Below are 18,150 nucleotides of genomic sequence, written 5' to 3'. Positions count from 1 at the left end.
CTTCCTCTTGTGCCATGTTCAGAAAGGAAAGGAGCTGTACGGTTCTGGAGGAATTGCTCCTCTACGTCCCATTGGAAGGACCCTCTAATCTACCTATTCCAGAAGTGTGGATGGAAGTTAATGGTGGGTTTTATCAAAATGAGGCCATGTAGAGACAAAATTGTGTACCCATGCTCTGAAAGGCTACTTTTTGTGCATGTTTTTCACTGAACATCTCTGTGATGTTCCTTAATACCTCCTGGGAAAGGCATCTGTATGTATGTGCGTGCGTGCGTGCGTACACACACACACACACACACACACACACACACAGAGACACACACACACACACACACACACACAGACACACACACACACACACACACACACACACACACACACACACACACACTCTCTATGTGCATAAAATTTATTTGCCTTTTACAAGGAGCTGATTGGTGGAGTTGACCTCTCCCTTTTCATCCCCTCAGTGTTCTTTGCTACCTGGTCCTTGAGATTTGTGCCTGGGGTTATTTCCTTTTGTCTGCAAGGGGGATGATCAAGTAGTTTTTGTCTACCTGAAGCCTTTCACCTTTAGAAAGTGCAAATGTATGGCTTGCCCATGGACAATGTTTAGTGTGAGGTGATTACCTATTGTAATTAACAAATCTATTGGGTGTTGGTGTGTCCGTTTTTAGTTAAACTTTTTTTTTTTAAAACAAACAAACAAACAAACAAAAAAACAACTATTAGCAAAAAAAAAAAAGTCTTCCTTCGAACCCTTTAAATTGTTTCAGCTATTGGGGAAAAATGATGAAGGTGTTTTGTTGTCCTTGTTATTATCCAGTTGTTGCATATTATCAAAGAGGACAAGCACAGGCTGATACGTTGGATCTTTCTCTGCAGGGGAAGATAAAGGGTTATGGGGCAAACAGTGTATGAATTTGTATTGGAATGAATGGGAATAAAAAAAATAATTGTCTAAATAGTAGTTTTGTAATCTCGTTAACTTTTTCAAAGTGCTGTGTCTGTAGTCATTTACTACCCACAATAGTTTTCAGAGTATGTTTTTCTTTTGGAAAAGGATAGGTGCTCAGTGAAATTGAAAAACTTACTTGTTTGCTAATGAGTGCTAAAGTTTTCACAGGTGACTCTACTACCAGGTAAAATAGCCCTTATTTTCTTTTTATTCTAACTTTTTTTTTCCTGTTTTTCTTTTTAAAGAAACGATTGAAAGCAGCAGAAGCAGAAAGCAAGCTAAAACAAGTGTATATACCCAACTAGTAAGTATCTTTCTGTATTGTTTTGTGTTTTATTTCATTAGAGGGTCTGGTGTAGCAGTTTCCATGGCCTGCCAGTATTATATATTAGCTTTAATTATATAATGAGAGACATAGTTGAACAAACAATGTCAGAGAATTACTAAATTAGGTTACCAATATAATGAGCCTTCTGCTGATGCTTAAATAGGCTTGAATTCCTTTTTATTTTAGCTGAGTTAATGCTAAGCACCCAGATGCTAATAAACAAGTTGGAGTCCTGTGGAAGACAACACGATTGCTGTTGTATTTCAAAGCTGCCTGGAACAAAGCAGCACTCCTCCCAGTATGCCTGTGCTGCTGCTTATGAGTGTACAAAAGACAAAGCTGCTCCCACAAGCTGACCTGCTGCTTCTGGAGCACGGGGTATTTCCTCCACGGGTAGCTGAGGGCGTTCCTGGTTAGGATGCTGCTGTGCTGTCACGTTGCTCGTTTCCTTCATACTGTATAATGTTGCCACCCTGAAGCAGTCATTACTTATCATCTGATTTTTATTTTTATACAGAAAGTGAGTGGGAACTTGGTAGCAGGTCACTACAGTCATGCATAAAAGGATAGCTAATTAACTCTTTAATAGTAATTCATCTGGTCTTCTTAATTATTGTCATCAGTGGAGCATGAATGCATAGTTGTTTCCTAATGTCATACACACACACACACACACATATATATATATTAATTGTTAGTAAACTGTGCTTCTTCACTTGTGTTCCCTCTGCTTAACCCAGTCAGTGGTTGTTACAATGTGGAACTCAAATCTCCCCAGCCTTTCCTCTTTTCATCTTTCATTTCCAGGCACGTTCCCATGTTCCTAATAACTCCTTTACTCTTATTTATTTTCAAATAATTAGGAAGGTTTACTATGTATTCCTGTTAATTAAGGCAAAATGAAGTCTTAACGTGTTCAGCTTGCAAGATGGTCTCTTACTTCTTGGGAAAATACAGGATCCTTGGTTTCTTTTTTGCCTCTTTTAACTGAAATGTGTCAATATATCTCAGGTGAATTTACCAAAAATTAGATGTAAGATCCAGTGTGAAGCCAAATAGATTTCTAGTCATGCGATTTTAACAGTATTGCCTTTTATGGAGGGTGTTACTGTGCAGGGGGACTCTGGACACCAAATTAAACATGAATTCAAAATGTGATAAGCCTGTAAAGCAAAAGCTAGCGTAATTTAGACTGCAAATGCAAAAGGATATTGCAGATGACAAAGCCTGGTAGTCTTCCTGCTGCTCTTGGATTATAATGTGTGTAGGTAGGGCTTTGTATTTGAAAGGTTACAGTGCTCACTTGATAATGACTGTCTGGAGTGGTATCTTATCCCTCCACCCTGTATCTCAGCAAGATAATTCTTGTTGCTATCTAGCGAATGTAATCAAATCAGCAGCTTACCTCTCTGCTTCAGGAAAAGTCTCTCTCTACCTGTGTGCCTGCTATTTTTGTCTCCTGCATTGATTTCCAGCCACGGCTGATTTTGTGAGTGTTGTACCTTAACTCGCATGTTAATTGACAAAACGAGCGTCAGATTTATCTCCTTCTTCAATATCCTTTTGTACATATCAGGAGAAGTAGCAGTTGTGTACCTGACAATCCCACATGAATGCTTCTGCTGCTTTTTTTTCCTATTAAAACCTGTAAATGTGCAACAGTTACGCATTTCTAACATTTGGGATTATTCCTACATGAATTTCAGTCCAGAATCCAGCACACTGGGAACATATTGAATCTGTATTACCTTGTGACCTAGAAAAAGATTATATTCTTGGCTTGTAAAAGCAATACACAGTGTAAGGATCTAAATATCAATGTTATTGATTAGTCCTTATCGTGTTACTGAGCTCATTCCTGTTTTGAGGCTTGAACCATAATGATCCAGTTGTGACAAGCTACATCAAGTAATTTATTTTGGAGGTGACATGACCTGTGCAGAAGCATATCAGCTGATTGGGTGAAACATTCTAGCAATAACTGGTGTAAAACTGTTTGCAAAGAGAGACCCAGAAGGATATAATTCAAACAACCTTATTTTTTGTCCCTGGCTTGCTTCCACTGATAGGGATTTCATTTGTTTGTATGATGTTAACAGAAAAATCTAGAGCGATGGGAGGGGGAAAAAGAGTAAGAAAAACAACAGAAGCAACCTTCAAGGTTGGTTTATCATCCTACATGCATATTATACAGTGAAAGATAAGATCTATCAGTGAAACTTTATAGCTGATGTTTTTTTAGCCTGAGAGTGTACTGCAAATTTGTAAGATGAGGAACTGAATCATGGAGAGGCTAGGTACTCCGTGCAGAGTCGTGCAGGTAATTGAGGTGAGGTTCTCAGGTCCTTAGGCAACATCCTAGGTGTTGGACATAAATTGTCGCGCTCCTTCCAAGAAGAGCCCTGGTTTTGGGGCAGACGTCTGTAGTCGATGTGGCTGAACCCATTGTTTCTAAGCGTGGGTTTGTAAGGCATCCCTTAGGTTGGAAAACACCAATATGCTTCTGTGGTGAAAGGAAGATGTAAAATAAACTGAATTCTGCATTCAGTTAATACTGAAAAAATGTTTTAGATGGGAATTGTGTTAAATAAATCAGTAGCAGAATCCTGAATGTATAATTCAGTGCTCTTACTCCTTTCCTCCTGCCATCCACCACTGTGACTGTAGGGCTCACAGAGCTTTCTCATTCCGGTCTCAGTGTTTCTTCTTCTAGTGTGTCCCCAGACATATTTTTCAAGCCTTTTTGGAACTCATATTCTGTTTTTACTCATCTTAGGGGCATCCTGTGCACCTGTTACTTGCTTCTATTCGGTGACAGTCTGGTTGGGTAGCTGCTGCTTTTTGGGATTAGGACATCTGCAAATCGTGAAGGCTGAGACACGCAATTTTGTGCGGCTTTCCTCTCTTTTGCTTTGATCTAGATGATATCAGAAGTGGTAAGAACAGCAAGGGAAGAATGAATTGCCCAATACAGTCCCCAGTCTCTAAAAATATATTGATATAAAATGTAAATTCTAACTGCATCAGTCAATGCAAATTAATGCGTTCTGCTTGGAATATTTTATCCAAGAATCTCAAAGCACTTTCACAACCCATGAACGCTGCCTCACAAACATCGTAAGTAGGGGAATGTTTTCCTCTGCCTCTTTTAAGCCAACGGGGAAATTGGTCAAAGCTTTCTATCACTACAAGGAGAGACTGCTTAACAAGCTGAAGATGATTCCTTTATGTGTTTCTTCGTTGTCCTCTGCCTGAAGAGCAGGACTTTTCTCCTTCCCTGCTTAATGGTGCAGAGGTCTGTTGTAGCAGGAAAAACTTGTAAGTGTAATGCTGGTCTTTCTCTGTAGCTGTGCTAGTTAAAACGGTGACCTTCACCACATTGTTGGAGAAAGCTTTTAATTTTCAGAAAGCATTGCCTAGCAGTCATTAGACCCATTCTTAGAATCGTGAGAGCTGTGATGAGAGCTCACCACTCCGGTGCCTGGATAAGGAATCCAGACACTTGAATTAGATGCCTAAATGCAGACAGCATAAATGTTCCCTAAAAAGCATTAAACATTGTTCCTATTCCTTATTTCTCAGCCTTTATTTCTTACTACTTCGAGATGCAGCAGAACAATTGTGTTTTCTTGAATATCTGGAAACATTCACTGATGGTGTTAAGTTTATAGTTACTTTTAACCACTAAAATTTTATTACTGCTCTGTGGCTCAAATGGTAGTTATATAGCGAGAGGATTTCAGTGTTCTGTAAGGCTTGGGAATATCTTTTGTTGTTTTTTGTTTTTTTGTTTGTTTTGTGGTGTGGCTTCAGCGTATGATGGTTGTCATCTTTCTGCATTTGCTTTATCATCGTCATCTCTGTAGTTGAGGCTGTTCTGCATAGCAGCCCAGAAACCTGTGCTTTGTAATCCCTCTTCTAGCATAACTGAGTGCTCCATCACAGCTGAAACCCGTTTAAAAGGCTTCCACTCCTGATTTAAGAAATGGAAATGATAGTTTACCACACCATCAATATTCTCAGTACCTTATTTGCATTTTTCACTTCAGCTTCATCAGTTGCCTAATGATTCATACAGTTATTCATCTAATTCTCTTGTTAATAGCTGCAGCAGGCTTTGGTGATATCAAACAAGTTTAATTAACAAATCACCAACAATTGAGGGCTTTTTGCTTCTCGTCAGATGAAAACAGCTGCCTAAATTTGATGGTCACCCACTGTGGTGCTTAACCTCAGCTTGGGGCCAGGACACTTTGTGGTGCTTATTGCAGCCTTCCGAAATCTGAAGCCTGAAGTTACTGTCACAGCTACAGCGTGCTGATCTTGGGGAGCAGCTTTCACCCACACACTGCTTTCACTTGGGTTTGAAATGCACCTTTGGTAAGGGTTCCTGGGAGGAGAGCAGCCTCCTTTCCTCACGTGAACCCAGTGCTCTGGCTGAGCATGCCAACGCTTGGTCCTGTTCTCAGCTGCTTACGACTGCACCCATCAGGGCTTCCAGCACACTGCTTGAAAAGCAAAGCTTTTTTGTGCTCTGCTGATGGATTTCTGACTCCTGTCATGCTGCTTCTCAGAGGATAAATTGATGTATGGAAGGGAAGCCACATGCCTGATGTTGAGGTGTAAAACTCAGAGTGGAGCCTTTAGTTTTCCTTGCTCCAGTCTTTTATTCTGCCCGTGGAGCAAACCTGGCTGGTAACTGCATCTGTGAGGGCTGTTTGTTTTGCAGCATCTCGGTCGTGTTTGCATGTGGGGTTTGCTAGTGACTCATGGCAGAAGTTGTGCTGCAGCAGGTTACTGTAGTGACACTCCGGAACAAAATGCTGGGTGCCGTGAGCCATAACATATTGTGGGCCACTTAAATTGGTGCGGCTCCTGTGTCTGCAGCTGACGTGTAAGAAAATGAGTTTTCAGAAACTTATTTCACAGAGCCCATTTTAAGGTATTTCTGCTTGAATATGTGGATTTCCTAGTTTATTGATTGGAAATAAAAAGAATATGCCCACTCCGTTGAGTTTTCAGGTAAGAGAGTATGGATGAAACATAACTGGCATTAGAGTTTGGGCTTATATTCAAAAACCCACACCAGAGGCTGCCTGCTTTTTGTTGCTTCTCTAAGCTGAGCTCCTCATCACCAGCTTGGAGTCCTTGTGTCTTTATAAATTCTTTGTGTATACTACTTCAATGAAACTTCTTGTGTGTCCCACCTTCTACCATTCCCCAGACGTCCTGTCCCCACAGTATGGATTCGCTGTGCTTCTTGTTCCCTCCCATGTCAAGGGTTTTGTGAATGTCTCCTTTTCCCTCTCTGGCATCTTCCCCTGCAGTGCCTGTACTCTTCGTACTGTTCTTTATGCCAAGGTTTTGTTTGTCCTTCTATTCCCAGCTCCTACCATTAACTTTTGTTCCTTCCAACACCTTCAGCAGCATACAGAGATGTGCGGAGGCGATGTTTTTCTATCAGCATCTATTAATGACAGATGTTGATGGACTTCTTGTTCTGTGGCTGCTGAACTTTTGGACTTTCTGCATTTAGCAGAAGCTTAGATGTTTCCTAGGAAAAGCTCAGATCATGGATTAAGACTTGATGAAAGCTCGTATTCCTGATCACCTCTGTATGTTAGGTCTGGAGATGTAATTACTTTGTAGTAAGGCAATGTGAAAATATGTATGTGACTGTAGCATAGGGTTATCCTTCCCTGAATAAAACAGGGGTCTTCCTCTGCCTGCTTCTCATTCTCCATCCCCTGTGCTGCTTCTTGAAGATTCACATAAAACGTCTTTCATGTTGAGGACAGGGAGAGATCTGTAGATAGGATCTTCTTGCCAGCTTGATCAGAACGTTCAGGACTGTAATTAAGATACCTCCCTTGCCTCAGTGGTTTGTTGTTTTAAAATGGTTTTTGTCTCTGAAATGGCATTGAACTAATGTAATATGGACATAGAAGAGTGTATTCATGAAAGACGGATTGCTGGTAAGTACAGCTCCTTGTTCTGAAAGCCACAAGATGAACAAAATTTCAGTCTTCAATCTCAAATGTTTTGGGCCATGTTGTTAAGTCTCCTAGGAAATTGCATGCCTTGATTAATGTTTGTCCTCCTTTTTGCTTTGTGTTTTAAGTAACAAGCCAAACCCCAACCAGATCAATGTAAATAATGTCAAACCAGGAGTGGTAAATGGTACTGGAGTACAGGCACAGAACACGGGAGCAGGACGGGCCTGTGAAAGCTGTTATAGTAAGTGACATGCGGACATGGCACTCGTGCGCAGAGAGCGAGTGCTGTATTGCAAGCAGTAAAGTAAATGCTGTGCTTGGGAGGAGGGAGCAGGGGGGAGAAGGCTTTGAGATGGCGGGGGGACACTTTGATATAGCAACGTTCCAGCAAAAGTGGGTTTGGAGTTGCTGGTTTTACATAAATATAATTGTGAAGTACTTAAGGGGGAGTTAGCTACCTACAATTACATATGACACTTACTATTGAGCAAAGACTTTAATCACCAAGCTGTGAACTTGACAATTTTTTCATTATTTTAAAGTAGATCCCAAAATATGGGATATCAGTGTATTTGGTCTGCTGGCTGGTACTCACACACTAATGCTTGCCCTCTTTTATGGGAAGCCTTTAGAGATGCTGGAATGCAGGACAGCACAAGAAGTCAAGTCACAGACTTACCTTTCATTCTTCCATTGTAAAATTAATGTATTGGGGAGTTCCTGGAGAGAATCTTCCATCTTTCCCTGCAGAAATTGTCTATTAGTCTAGCAAAACGAGAGCTTTCAGTTTTGTTGGCAGGGTGTTTTCCCATCCTAGTAAGCGTTTTTTCTGTTCATATTTTAAAAGGGTTTTAATGTATGTAATTGATTTCACTGAAATAACAAGTACATTTAGCAGTGGTGATGGCAATAAAGCCATCAGCAGGTTTTTAAGGTCTGTTTGAGATTTGCACTGTCTTTGTGTGGGTTTTCTTTTATGATAGTTCTAAAGAGAATAAGCTCTGAAAAGTGATCCTGTTTAAGGATATATATAATTTCCACCTTTGTTATCTCTAGCCACACAGTCTTACCAGTGGTATTCTTGGGGTCCCCCTAACATGCAGTGTCGCCTCTGTGCATCCTGTTGGACGTACTGGAAGAAATACGGTGGCTTGAAAATGCCAACACGGTTAGATGGAGAGAGACCAGGACCAAACCGCAATAATTTGGTAGGTATCAGCAAAAAAGGCTGCTTGGTGATCTTGTCTGGAAAGTTAGGTGATGTAATTTGTAATCAATTGTTCACTGTTCTTAAATATTTAAGAAAAAGAATGCCTTCAACCTCTGTTGTTGTTCTTGAGTTTGTTTTTTTATCACTTGCAAAAGTTGGCATGTTAGCTTCAGCTGTATGCAATTTGTTGCGAAATACCACCCCCACGGAAAGAAAAACCCACATTATTTGTTTAGCAAAGTAGCCATCAAATACACAGGATAACTTCAGGAACTTCATGGAAAAAAATTGGAATGCCAGCCAATGTTTCTGATATTCTCTTTCCATGATTTTTGCTGCAGGAGGAAGAGGACTAATTTTCCATAAAGGAATTCATTATTTCCTGAAAGCTGTTCCCTTTCCTAAGGCACATTCAAAATTAGATATCCCAATCAGCTAGCAGCTTTTTAGAGATCCCTTATCTTGTTATTCTTCTTCCTCCTATTTTTTTCAATTAGCCCTCTTTTTTCTTTTTTTTTTTTTTTTTAGTCTTTGATTAAGCATTTTGTGAGCTTCATTTTTTGTATTTATTAAAAAAAAATCTCAATTTTTCTGAATTTAGAGAAAGTTTAGTCTTGAAGCATTGTATCTTGGGCTGACTGGAAAGAATGGCTGCGTCACAACAGCAGCTATGGATAGAAGGAGAGTACACAGTGTACTTTGGTTTTAGATTATTTCTTTCCCCTCTCCTAGTCTTTCCTATTGCTGCCTTCCTTTTCTGTTTCTTTTCTTTAGCCACTGTCCTTTCCAGCATTCTGTTTACCCTCTGAAGCTGCTTAATTGCCGAGATAGCTGCCAGGTTTTATCAGCCCTATAGCTCGTTTGTTAGTTAAAAAGTATGCAAACAGTCTGAGAGGGGAAATCCTTGTTCTTCCCAGGCTGAAATTTCCTCTTATTTTCCGCCCATAGGCAGGTTTGAGATAACAAGATACTACTTTCATTATTTGATTGGTTTACTTTGTTGCTTTTATTAAAAAAGATACTGCTTTTGCTCTCTGTACTAGATAAATGTCTGTCTGTATTATTCTTTATTACATGTAGTGAATACTTGCCTGCTCTGTAAATTGAGTTCAGAGTAAGAATTTAACAAATTTCTGCAGCTTTGAGACAAAAAAAAGTTCTTGCATGCTGAATGTTTGCTTTGGGAAGTGAGTTTGTGATGTAAATTGGCCATACAGCTGCTTTCTGGTGGTGTTCTCCCTCCTACAAATGATTTGTTATAAGGAGTTTGCATTATATATCCAGAGCAACTCTAAACACCCAAAGTTTGGGAGTCTTGCTATTGACTCTGTAAGTATTAAATCAGGTGATAGCATCAGGCAACTTCTCTTGGCCTGGCTTTTGAATCCTTGCTTTAAAGTTGAGGACAGTACAGAACTGACTACATAGCTGTGAAGAGAAAATGTTTACCTTTGTTTTATCCCAAGAAACATTTCAGAAGAAAACTGTTGATGGGTAAGACTTAGGAAATGGTAAATAGCCGTGCTGAAAATATTTTCTTCTGTAATACTGTTGCTGTTCATATGTCTGTGTATCAGGAGTTGAAAGTGATTTTATATAGTTTCTGTTCTTTAAAGCCATGCTCTTCAAAATTATATTTATTTTTCTTTATTTTTAGAGTCCTCATGGTGTGCCAGTACGAAACAGTGGGAGCCCCAAGTTTGCTATGAAGACACGACAAGCTTTTTATCTCCATACAACAAAACTGACAAGAATTGCCAGACGTTTATGTCGAGATATCTTACGCCCTTGGCATGCTGCAAGACATCCCTATCTGCCTATTAACAGCGCAGCAATCAAAGCAGAATGTGAGTGGTGATGCAGCTGGCACCTACTTGCAAAGGGCAAAGGAGCCCTTTGAGATTCCTTTACGTATTTAAGTTTGAGCTGCAGCTTCCCGGTGTTCTTTTGCTCTCAGTTAGTGCTCCCACAAAACCTGGCTCTACTTGTAGAGTGTTCTAACTGATGATAGGCTAGACAAATACTGTGAAAATTCCTGAGTTATTTGTTCTAAAATATTCCTGATTGCTGGTACCTTTAGCATTCTCCTGCATTTGCGTCCTGTTGCCAAGACATGCATGCAACCTGTAAATGCTCTTTTTGATTGGAAAGCTCTTTCTGAACACTTGAGTTATTCACTTAGTTCTACTACAATATCTAAGTGTCGTTGCCCTCTAATTCTTTTTGTTTGTTTTACAGGCACAGCACGTTTACCAGAGGCATCAGAAAACCCATTGCTATTAAAGCAAGTGGTTCGAAAGCCTTTAGAAGCAGTACTCCGGTATTTAGGTATTTAAAAAAAACAAACAAAAAATACCCTTGCAAAATAAACAGAAAACCCTACTAGCTAATTCTGCTAGCCCTTTCTTTTTCCCTTTTATTTTGGGTTTAGATGCTGGTTCTGGATTTAAAAAAAAAAAATAAATAAAATTGAAGACCTCCCCATGAACTTCCCCCTTTTCCTGTCTGACAGACCTAGTTGCTCCAGTCCACTGTGGGCTCGCTGAGCTGCAGCTGAAGCTTTTTTATATGAGGGGTGGGACATGGCACAGTTTGCTGTGGTGTCTCATGCATGTGTGGACAGGTTGCCCTCTGCTAATGGAGGCATAAATGTCATGTTTTGGGAACAATTGGTCAGTCCGTTATTGCAATGTTAGGGCAGCCTGAAGGCAGTTACTACAGCTGGGTCCTCCAGGGAGCCTTTCAGGTTTAGCACAGCTTGTGAATCAGCTGCTGGCTGTTCTTGCATAGGAGCCAGACAATGGGGCATATGCTTCTGTTCATCTTAATTTTCATCTTGTTTTCTACTGTTTTCTTGAATACTTGAGCCTCTCTCACAGCTGATTTGTGGCGGAGTACTAAGTAGCTCTGTCTAGGACCTTAGTGTAAGTTTTTAGGTGTTGGAGGCAGCCAGATAACATGATATACCAGCTCTGACTACAAATAATTTTCCCTAGTGCTGCTGGTTGTTAGAGATACCCTGAAGCCAAGTCTGAGGGTGTAACAGCAGTCTAACAGGAGTCTAACCACGGAGAGCTAGCGTGGACCATGGTCCTTTGAAGGCTTCCATATTATCAAGGAAATTGATTGCCTTTTTACTCTGATAAGAAACACTGGAGTTAATTTTATGTTTCTTTGAACATTTTTGTTGATGAAATATTGTAAGGCTGAGGGTTTATTAAATATTTACTGCTTCTCTGTTGAGTGTTGTGCTTAAGTGCTGAATACTGATGAGATACACAGACTGGGAAACCTTTGGGTATGTATGGCACGACCACATAAAGCAAATAAAGGGAGATTTTTTGCTGTTGACTGAAGTCCCGCTCTTAATAGTTGTGGAGCATGTAACAATAGATTTTGAGATTTCACCTGAGCACAAATTCAGTAGCACCATGTCAGGATCTGTGACTGTTGCACAAGGAGAGGGGAGTGAAGGAAGTGAAGGGAGGCTGATGGATTAGTGAGAATATAGCTCTTTTTGGAGCTCAATGCACTTTACATCATATGTTACCCTGCTGTTGGGGCTGAGAGAGCCACTCATTTGAAGCTCTCATTTGCTGTTAGTTGTAACTTTCTCGAAACCTTTTCTGTTGGACAGCCTGTGCTTGGTCTCTGCCTCAGCCAAAAGGTTGAATTCAGGCTCTGTGCTCTTTCTAGTGGTGCTCTGTATCCTCACTTGTTCAGCCGGTTAAAAACTGTATTTTTATAAACCTTGCTAACCTGGTAAAGTTGTCATTTTCTCAGAGTCTAGGGGTGCTGTGTGGCTGCCCAAAGATGGCTTTTAATATAGAACAGGCCAGAAATCATACCAAATTATTGGAGAACAGTGTTTTGAAAATAAATCCAAGGTGCTCTTGTTATCAGCTCTTATTTTAGGATAGTAATGTGGTACAGTGGATGTTATGAAATTGATTTTAACATCTTCAGTAGAAGTGAATTCCTAAATATACTTAAAATGATCAATATAAATAGCAATCCTCAATCAAAATTACTGACTGAGGTAATTGCTGTATAAGGGGAAGTATACTTTGTCACTGTGGAAGTTTGCAGGCTGCTTTCAGGTTTGTAATTCCAGTATCTTCATTAATAAAAGTGACCCCTTGCTGTTCCACCACAGAATCTCATCCGTGTCCTCCGAAACCAGATCCTGCAAAGAGCTTATCCAGTTCTCTCAACAATCTGACTCCTGCCAAGTTTACGCCTGTCATTAATAATGGGTCCCCAACTATCCTGGGAAAAAGAAGTTACGAACAACACAATGGAATGGATGGTAAATATTCTTCTACAACATGTCTATTGTCTGTGTAGGCTTATTCTGTCCTTTCAGTATGCAAGGATATTGTTTAAAATCATAGCCTTAGATATAAATTCAGTGTTTATTATTCGTAGGGGTTTTATTTCTTTCCCTTTCGTAGAAGTTGCTTGTTCCATTTCTAATTTTGGGTGTGACGTGATGTGTGCTGCCTGGGTGGTACATGCACGTAAGGCTACCATGGTAGTGGAACTCTGCCTAGCTGGACCAACCTTGCAAGGGGGGCAGTGAGAGAGGAACTTCCCTCCTTTTTTCTTTTTTAAATGAGTAGTATGAAGAAAACATTTATAGCCATTTCCAGAGATGCTTCCTTTTCTTTGTGAGGTTTACAGCTTTTTAACCTGTAGGTATAGTAGCTGTGTGCTTCCCAGGTGGCTTTGTAATGTGTGGATCACCTGGGTTTCAGAAAAGCTGCCAGAGGCAGTGTGAGAGGCAGGCTACTGATTAGGTAAGGGAGGCAGAAGTGCCAGACCTGGCGTGCCATAAACCTGCTCCTGCCTTGCTCAGAACTAGAGCGTTCGCTTCTGTTGGCCCTGTCACTGAGAACCTCTTCAGTGAAATGTGGGCTTCGTCTCCCCGAGGATAAAAGGCATGGGGAAGGTGTTTGAAGTGGGAGGTAGACACAGGATGTTCTGCCATGGAACGCAGGGCTCTGTTCTGAAGAGCTGTTCTTGCCTGAGATTGTCAGGAAGACAAAGTGCAGTTTTTTCCTCAGATGAGGATAAAAGGGCCTATTCAAATGTCTTGACATGAGTAAGGACATGGAGGGGTATTTCTCCTTAACAGGGGAGTAGAATTATTAGCTTTCAAGGTGGCTCTGAGCGGGAGAGATCTCTACTGGCCTCCCAGGGGTGAGCAAAAGTTAAGTTACGTCCCCTTACAGGCTTTTCCTTAGAGGGAAAATGGATTCTCTCCTGCTGTGTCTTATTCCTGTGGAATTACGCTGTCATAGTGCAGGATAATTGCACTGAAGTTTTGATGCAGCTGAACAGAATCTTTCTTATTTTTCACCTTTAGTTTTAACATTATATATAGCTGATCTGAAATATAATTACAGACGTTTGATATCTTACTGTTTCTGTTTTAACATTAAGAACTTTTTAAACTGCTGTTGTTCAGGTTGCTGATGTGATATTTTTCTCTTTTCTGTTCACTTGTGCTCTGTCAGGCAACATGAAGAAGCGCCTGTTGATGCCTAGCAGGGGTAAGACCTTGAAGCTGCGCTCAGCTTATGCTAGGACAGTGACTTTTAGTTTCATCTGCTGGCTTGTCTTGCTTTGTGGCTAATGATGCTGTGTGTACATTCTGTGTTGATGTCTGTGTTCCTTGGGTAACCATTTCCACCTGTGGTTATGCTGCTCACCTTCCAGGCTTTTCACATGCAGACAAGAAGTCATACAACCGTACTGAAGCCTTGAAAAGATATATTCAGAACTGATGACCAATTTCTCAAGTTGACAAAACACTTGTCTTGCAGTTTTGTGCAACTACTGAAAGCTGTGATGGTTGGTTTGAAACTAGGTGTTATTTCACTGCTCGACTTTTAAGAAATCGAAGTTTCATACATCCTGAACTACATAAGAGTAATGTTGACCAAAAGAAAAAGACGACAGTATTTGCATCAAGTCCCAGTAAATACAGTGCCTCTGTATTTTCTAGCATGAGCGCAGTCTCACCAGTGCGAGGCTGTCTGCATATTCTCTACTTGCAGTAGAAAACATTGCTTTTAAATTTTCACAGGGGGAGAAAAACAAGCAAACTTTTTGACTAAAGAATTGTCCTGAGAAGCTTTAGTTTGGAATAATACAGAAAATGTACATATGACGTTGCTTGTCCAAATCCAGTAAAGCAGACCAATTCTGCATAGGTAGGCTATAGAAATGTCCACGTGAGACAAACACAAAAACTTAGGTTTAGGCATTACCATTAAATAATGATGCTGCATGCCTTGATGTTAAGCTTTCTGTGTTTTGGCTGAGATAGTGGATGACTTTCCAATATATACATGCATGCATACGTAAGTGCATGCAGAGAACACAGTAAAGATGAGGACAGTGATCTTTATGCTGTCTTGCTCTCCTTGGGAACTTACACTTTGATGCTGTGCTGCTGAGGCTTTAATGTGCTCTTACGTTTTGGAAAAAAATAACAAACTCTTCTGACTGAGTCAGTTTGGCTTCCTCAGAAGTTTTGTTTGGTAACGAGGGATGTAGCTGTGGAGTAGCCCTCTGAATTTCCACGGCTCCTGGTGACGAGCTACTTATGGTCATTGCTGCTGCTCCCTGCTGAATGTCCTCATCAGCAAGGTGACTGCTGAGTCACTCAGCAGATGACACACTCCTGAAGCATGGAGATGCTGGGGCTCGAAGGAGGAAAGAAGAGCTGACCCCTTCCTTCAGGCTGTCTCTGTGTAAAGCTGTGGATTTCGTGACCTCAGAATATTTACTCACTGTAAATGGAGGATTTGTGTTTTAGTAGCAGTGCTTTAAAACCTGTATCTGCAGGTATACCTATTTCATCAGATACATTTCAGTGTTGCACAGTTTGCACGAAGCAGAGCTCAATGAGGTGCCTGTTCAGGCTGCTCAGAACGTGTGCTCCTGTGAACCGTGCACGAGGTGGTGCAGGCGCTGATGCTTGCTGCTCTCTGCTCTGTGCTCAACCAGCTGCTGACAGACTCGGAGCATTGGTTGTTCCTGTAACTGCTAGGTAGCCAAGTATGATTCAGATCCAGAATCTGTTTACCTGCTGGAGTAGTCAGTGTTGACTAGATGTTCTTGCGAGCAGTTCAGCTGAAACTTGTTGGTTGGGATTCAGCTGTGAATGGAAAACATTTGTCATGCTGCAGTTTCTACACCTGGAGTGTTTTCTGATCCTGGGTTGCTGGAAGCTTTGCAGAGATGGAGCAGGAGGGGGATCACCCGCAAGGAAAGAAGGTTTAAAGAACCTCAAGATCTGCTGGGCACGAGGGATCAGATAGTGAAAGTCTGGTAGAGGTGCTTGTGGCCTGGAGCCAGCTCTGTCGGTGCCTCTGTGCTGGCTCCCAGTTGCCTTGCACGTGAGCTGGTAAGCTTTGCTGGCTCTGGGCACACCTACCTAATGCCTGCTGCCCGTGCTGTGCCAGAACTGAGGTCCTTAGCTCTGGCTGGAGTTGTACAGGCTTATTAGTTGGGTTGGATGGGTGAGGAGGAGGCATGGGGAGAGGGAAAGCACAGGTGGAAGCATTGTGGAGAAAGGGTGCAAAGCAGTGGGAGTGATGAGGCCTCGGAAACAGAATTTAGGAGCTGGTGAGAGTGGTAAAAAAGGATTGAAATGAACCTATCTATTCAGAAGTGACTGATTTGGGGGTTATAACAGTCCTAAAATGTATGCAAAAGATGAATGAGAGTTGTTATGACCAGTCAGATTCTTCTTTATAAACATAGATGCATTTGCAGAGCTTCTATAGGCAGTACAGGAAGGGTGTTTGTATTTTTTTGGTTTCTTTTTTCCCCTCCACTTTTAGTGATACATGGTGGCATACTGACTGGTTTGGGTGATTTTGTTCCAGGAACGTGCTGCAAAGAAAAGCTGGTGTTAAAACTACTGCATGGAGACACTGAAAACAGTCTTTCTGCACAAATCTAGGTGCAGAAAGACCTTTTGTCCACCTCTGTTGAAATAGTTTTCAGAGATGTTAACCTACTTGTTGTGTGAATTACCCATTTTCTTCCCCTGTGTCTTGCTGACATGCTGTGTTGGCACCTGGAAGATACTTTATGGTTTGTGTAGGTCACTGTGTTAAAGTCTCTGAAATGTGGCAGTAGGCAGCTAGTACGGTGGGCTTCAGCTGAAATCTCTTGGCTGAAAACCGGTGATAAAAGCCTTTTGGTGCTGGGCTGTTACTTCCAGGCTTGTGATGGAAGGTACCTGTGCTGTAAGGGCTGGTTTGTTGCTGAGCTGATGGTTTGTGATGGGTCTGTGAGGCTTTCCTTGTGGCCAGGTTTTAAAACGATGTGAAATAAGAGATGGGTCTGCAGGGAACGAGCCAAATAGCAGGTAGTGTTTTTGCTTAGTGTAAAGCATTAAGGTTCCTGTTTGTGTGTGTGGATATTGGTGGTCAGGTTTCTAAGCATTTAAACACCTGTCTTCATTTATAATTAGGCAGTCCAATACTGCTGAAAACCAAACTGTGTGTAGGTTTTGGGGTGTTCTTCAGGCAGCGCTGCTGGAGGATCCTCATCTGAGGCCTTCCTACTCGGCAGTGAGGGATGGTGCTTGGTGGCTAGAGTTCGGCCCTCAGAAAAGCCTGGTTAATGAAGCTCCTTGAATTGTTCTTCTTTAAATTGAAACCTAAATCCTAAAATGGCTCTGTGTACCGAATTGGTGGCTGAGGTGGGGAGGTTGGAGGTGGGAGGAAGGCCTAGTCCGTGTGGGGGTACGGGCTGGTCAACGTGGGCTCTGTGAGGAGAAGTGGTGGTGGTGGAGCAAAGGAAAGGCTGGGAACGGGGAATCTTGGCAGTGAGAGGCCAAGGGTGAAAAGAAAGGAGCCTGCTGTTACCGAGCTGCAGCCTGAACTAGTACAGCTAATTATGGAAATGCTGGAAATTGCTGAACTTTTCGGAGTACTTTGGATTTTTCCTTTGAAATTCTTGTCTCTCTCTTGCTAGTGTAACTCCACCTAAATATCTTTAACTTTTCTGTTTCTGAATCATCCCTGTTTAACACGGCAGAGCTGAACTTCTTTGAACTCTGAATATGACTTGTCTGGCCATGTACAGAGAGTTTTGACTGATGCTTGATGTCCAAAAACAGGGAAATACTCATCTCTCTTCTCTCCCTCTGCTCTATTTTAAAAGAAAGGTGTAGTTCTTAAATCTGTATTTTTGTTTTCCCACTTTTAGTCATATTGGAGGCATTATTAGGCATACACTGGCCTCCCCAGCACTCTTCCAGCATTAGGCTGGCACGGGCAAACTCCTGCAGATTGCTATTTTTGGAGCGTGAAAAGGACAGGGAGTCTCATAAGCTGAAGAATACAGCGAGATGTTAAAAATGTATAAGTTTATTCCTTTTTCCATTAAAGTTTTGGAGCTTGCCTGACAATATTTACCATGAAAAATCCCCTAGGGAAGCTGAAGGGATGTTTTATGTCCTGGGCCCTGGTTACTTTTGTCCTTCCAGCTATCCAGCATGGGGTCTGTGTGATACTATTCCATACAGATTCCTCCAGGGGGAAGGGAGGGAGCACTCTTAAATTTTTTTCTCTCTTGCACTGTGTTAGCTTTCAACTAATCAAATTAGTTTTTCAGGGTCATCACGTGCGCT

The 18,150-nt window shown here is 41.4% G+C and overlaps 1 protein-coding gene across 2 annotated transcripts in view; it reads left to right on the top strand.

Moving 5' to 3' along the window:
- Positions 1–18,150, top strand: part of MTA1 (metastasis associated 1) — an 80,905-nt gene that overhangs the window by 47,945 nt on the left and 14,810 nt on the right. For both annotated transcript variants that reach the window (XM_082766061.1, XM_082766062.1), the window contains exons 11-17: positions 1,204–1,262; positions 7,408–7,523; positions 8,339–8,490; positions 10,150–10,339; positions 10,731–10,820; positions 12,649–12,801; positions 14,012–14,047. In XM_082766061.1, coding sequence (XP_082622187.1) covers positions 1,204–1,262; positions 7,408–7,523; positions 8,339–8,490; positions 10,150–10,339; positions 10,731–10,820; positions 12,649–12,801; positions 14,012–14,047 — 796 coding nt within the window. The remainder of the gene's footprint in view (positions 1–1,203; positions 1,263–7,407; positions 7,524–8,338; positions 8,491–10,149; positions 10,340–10,730; positions 10,821–12,648; positions 12,802–14,011; positions 14,048–18,150) is intronic.

This window comes from Aythya marila, assembly GCF_965140915.1.
Source record: "Aythya marila genome assembly, chromosome: 8".
Classification (NCBI taxonomy): Eukaryota; Metazoa; Chordata; class Aves; order Anseriformes; family Anatidae; genus Aythya; species Aythya marila.
Note: the sequence above shows the minus strand (reverse complement) of the source record. Positions and strands in the feature narration are given on the sequence as shown.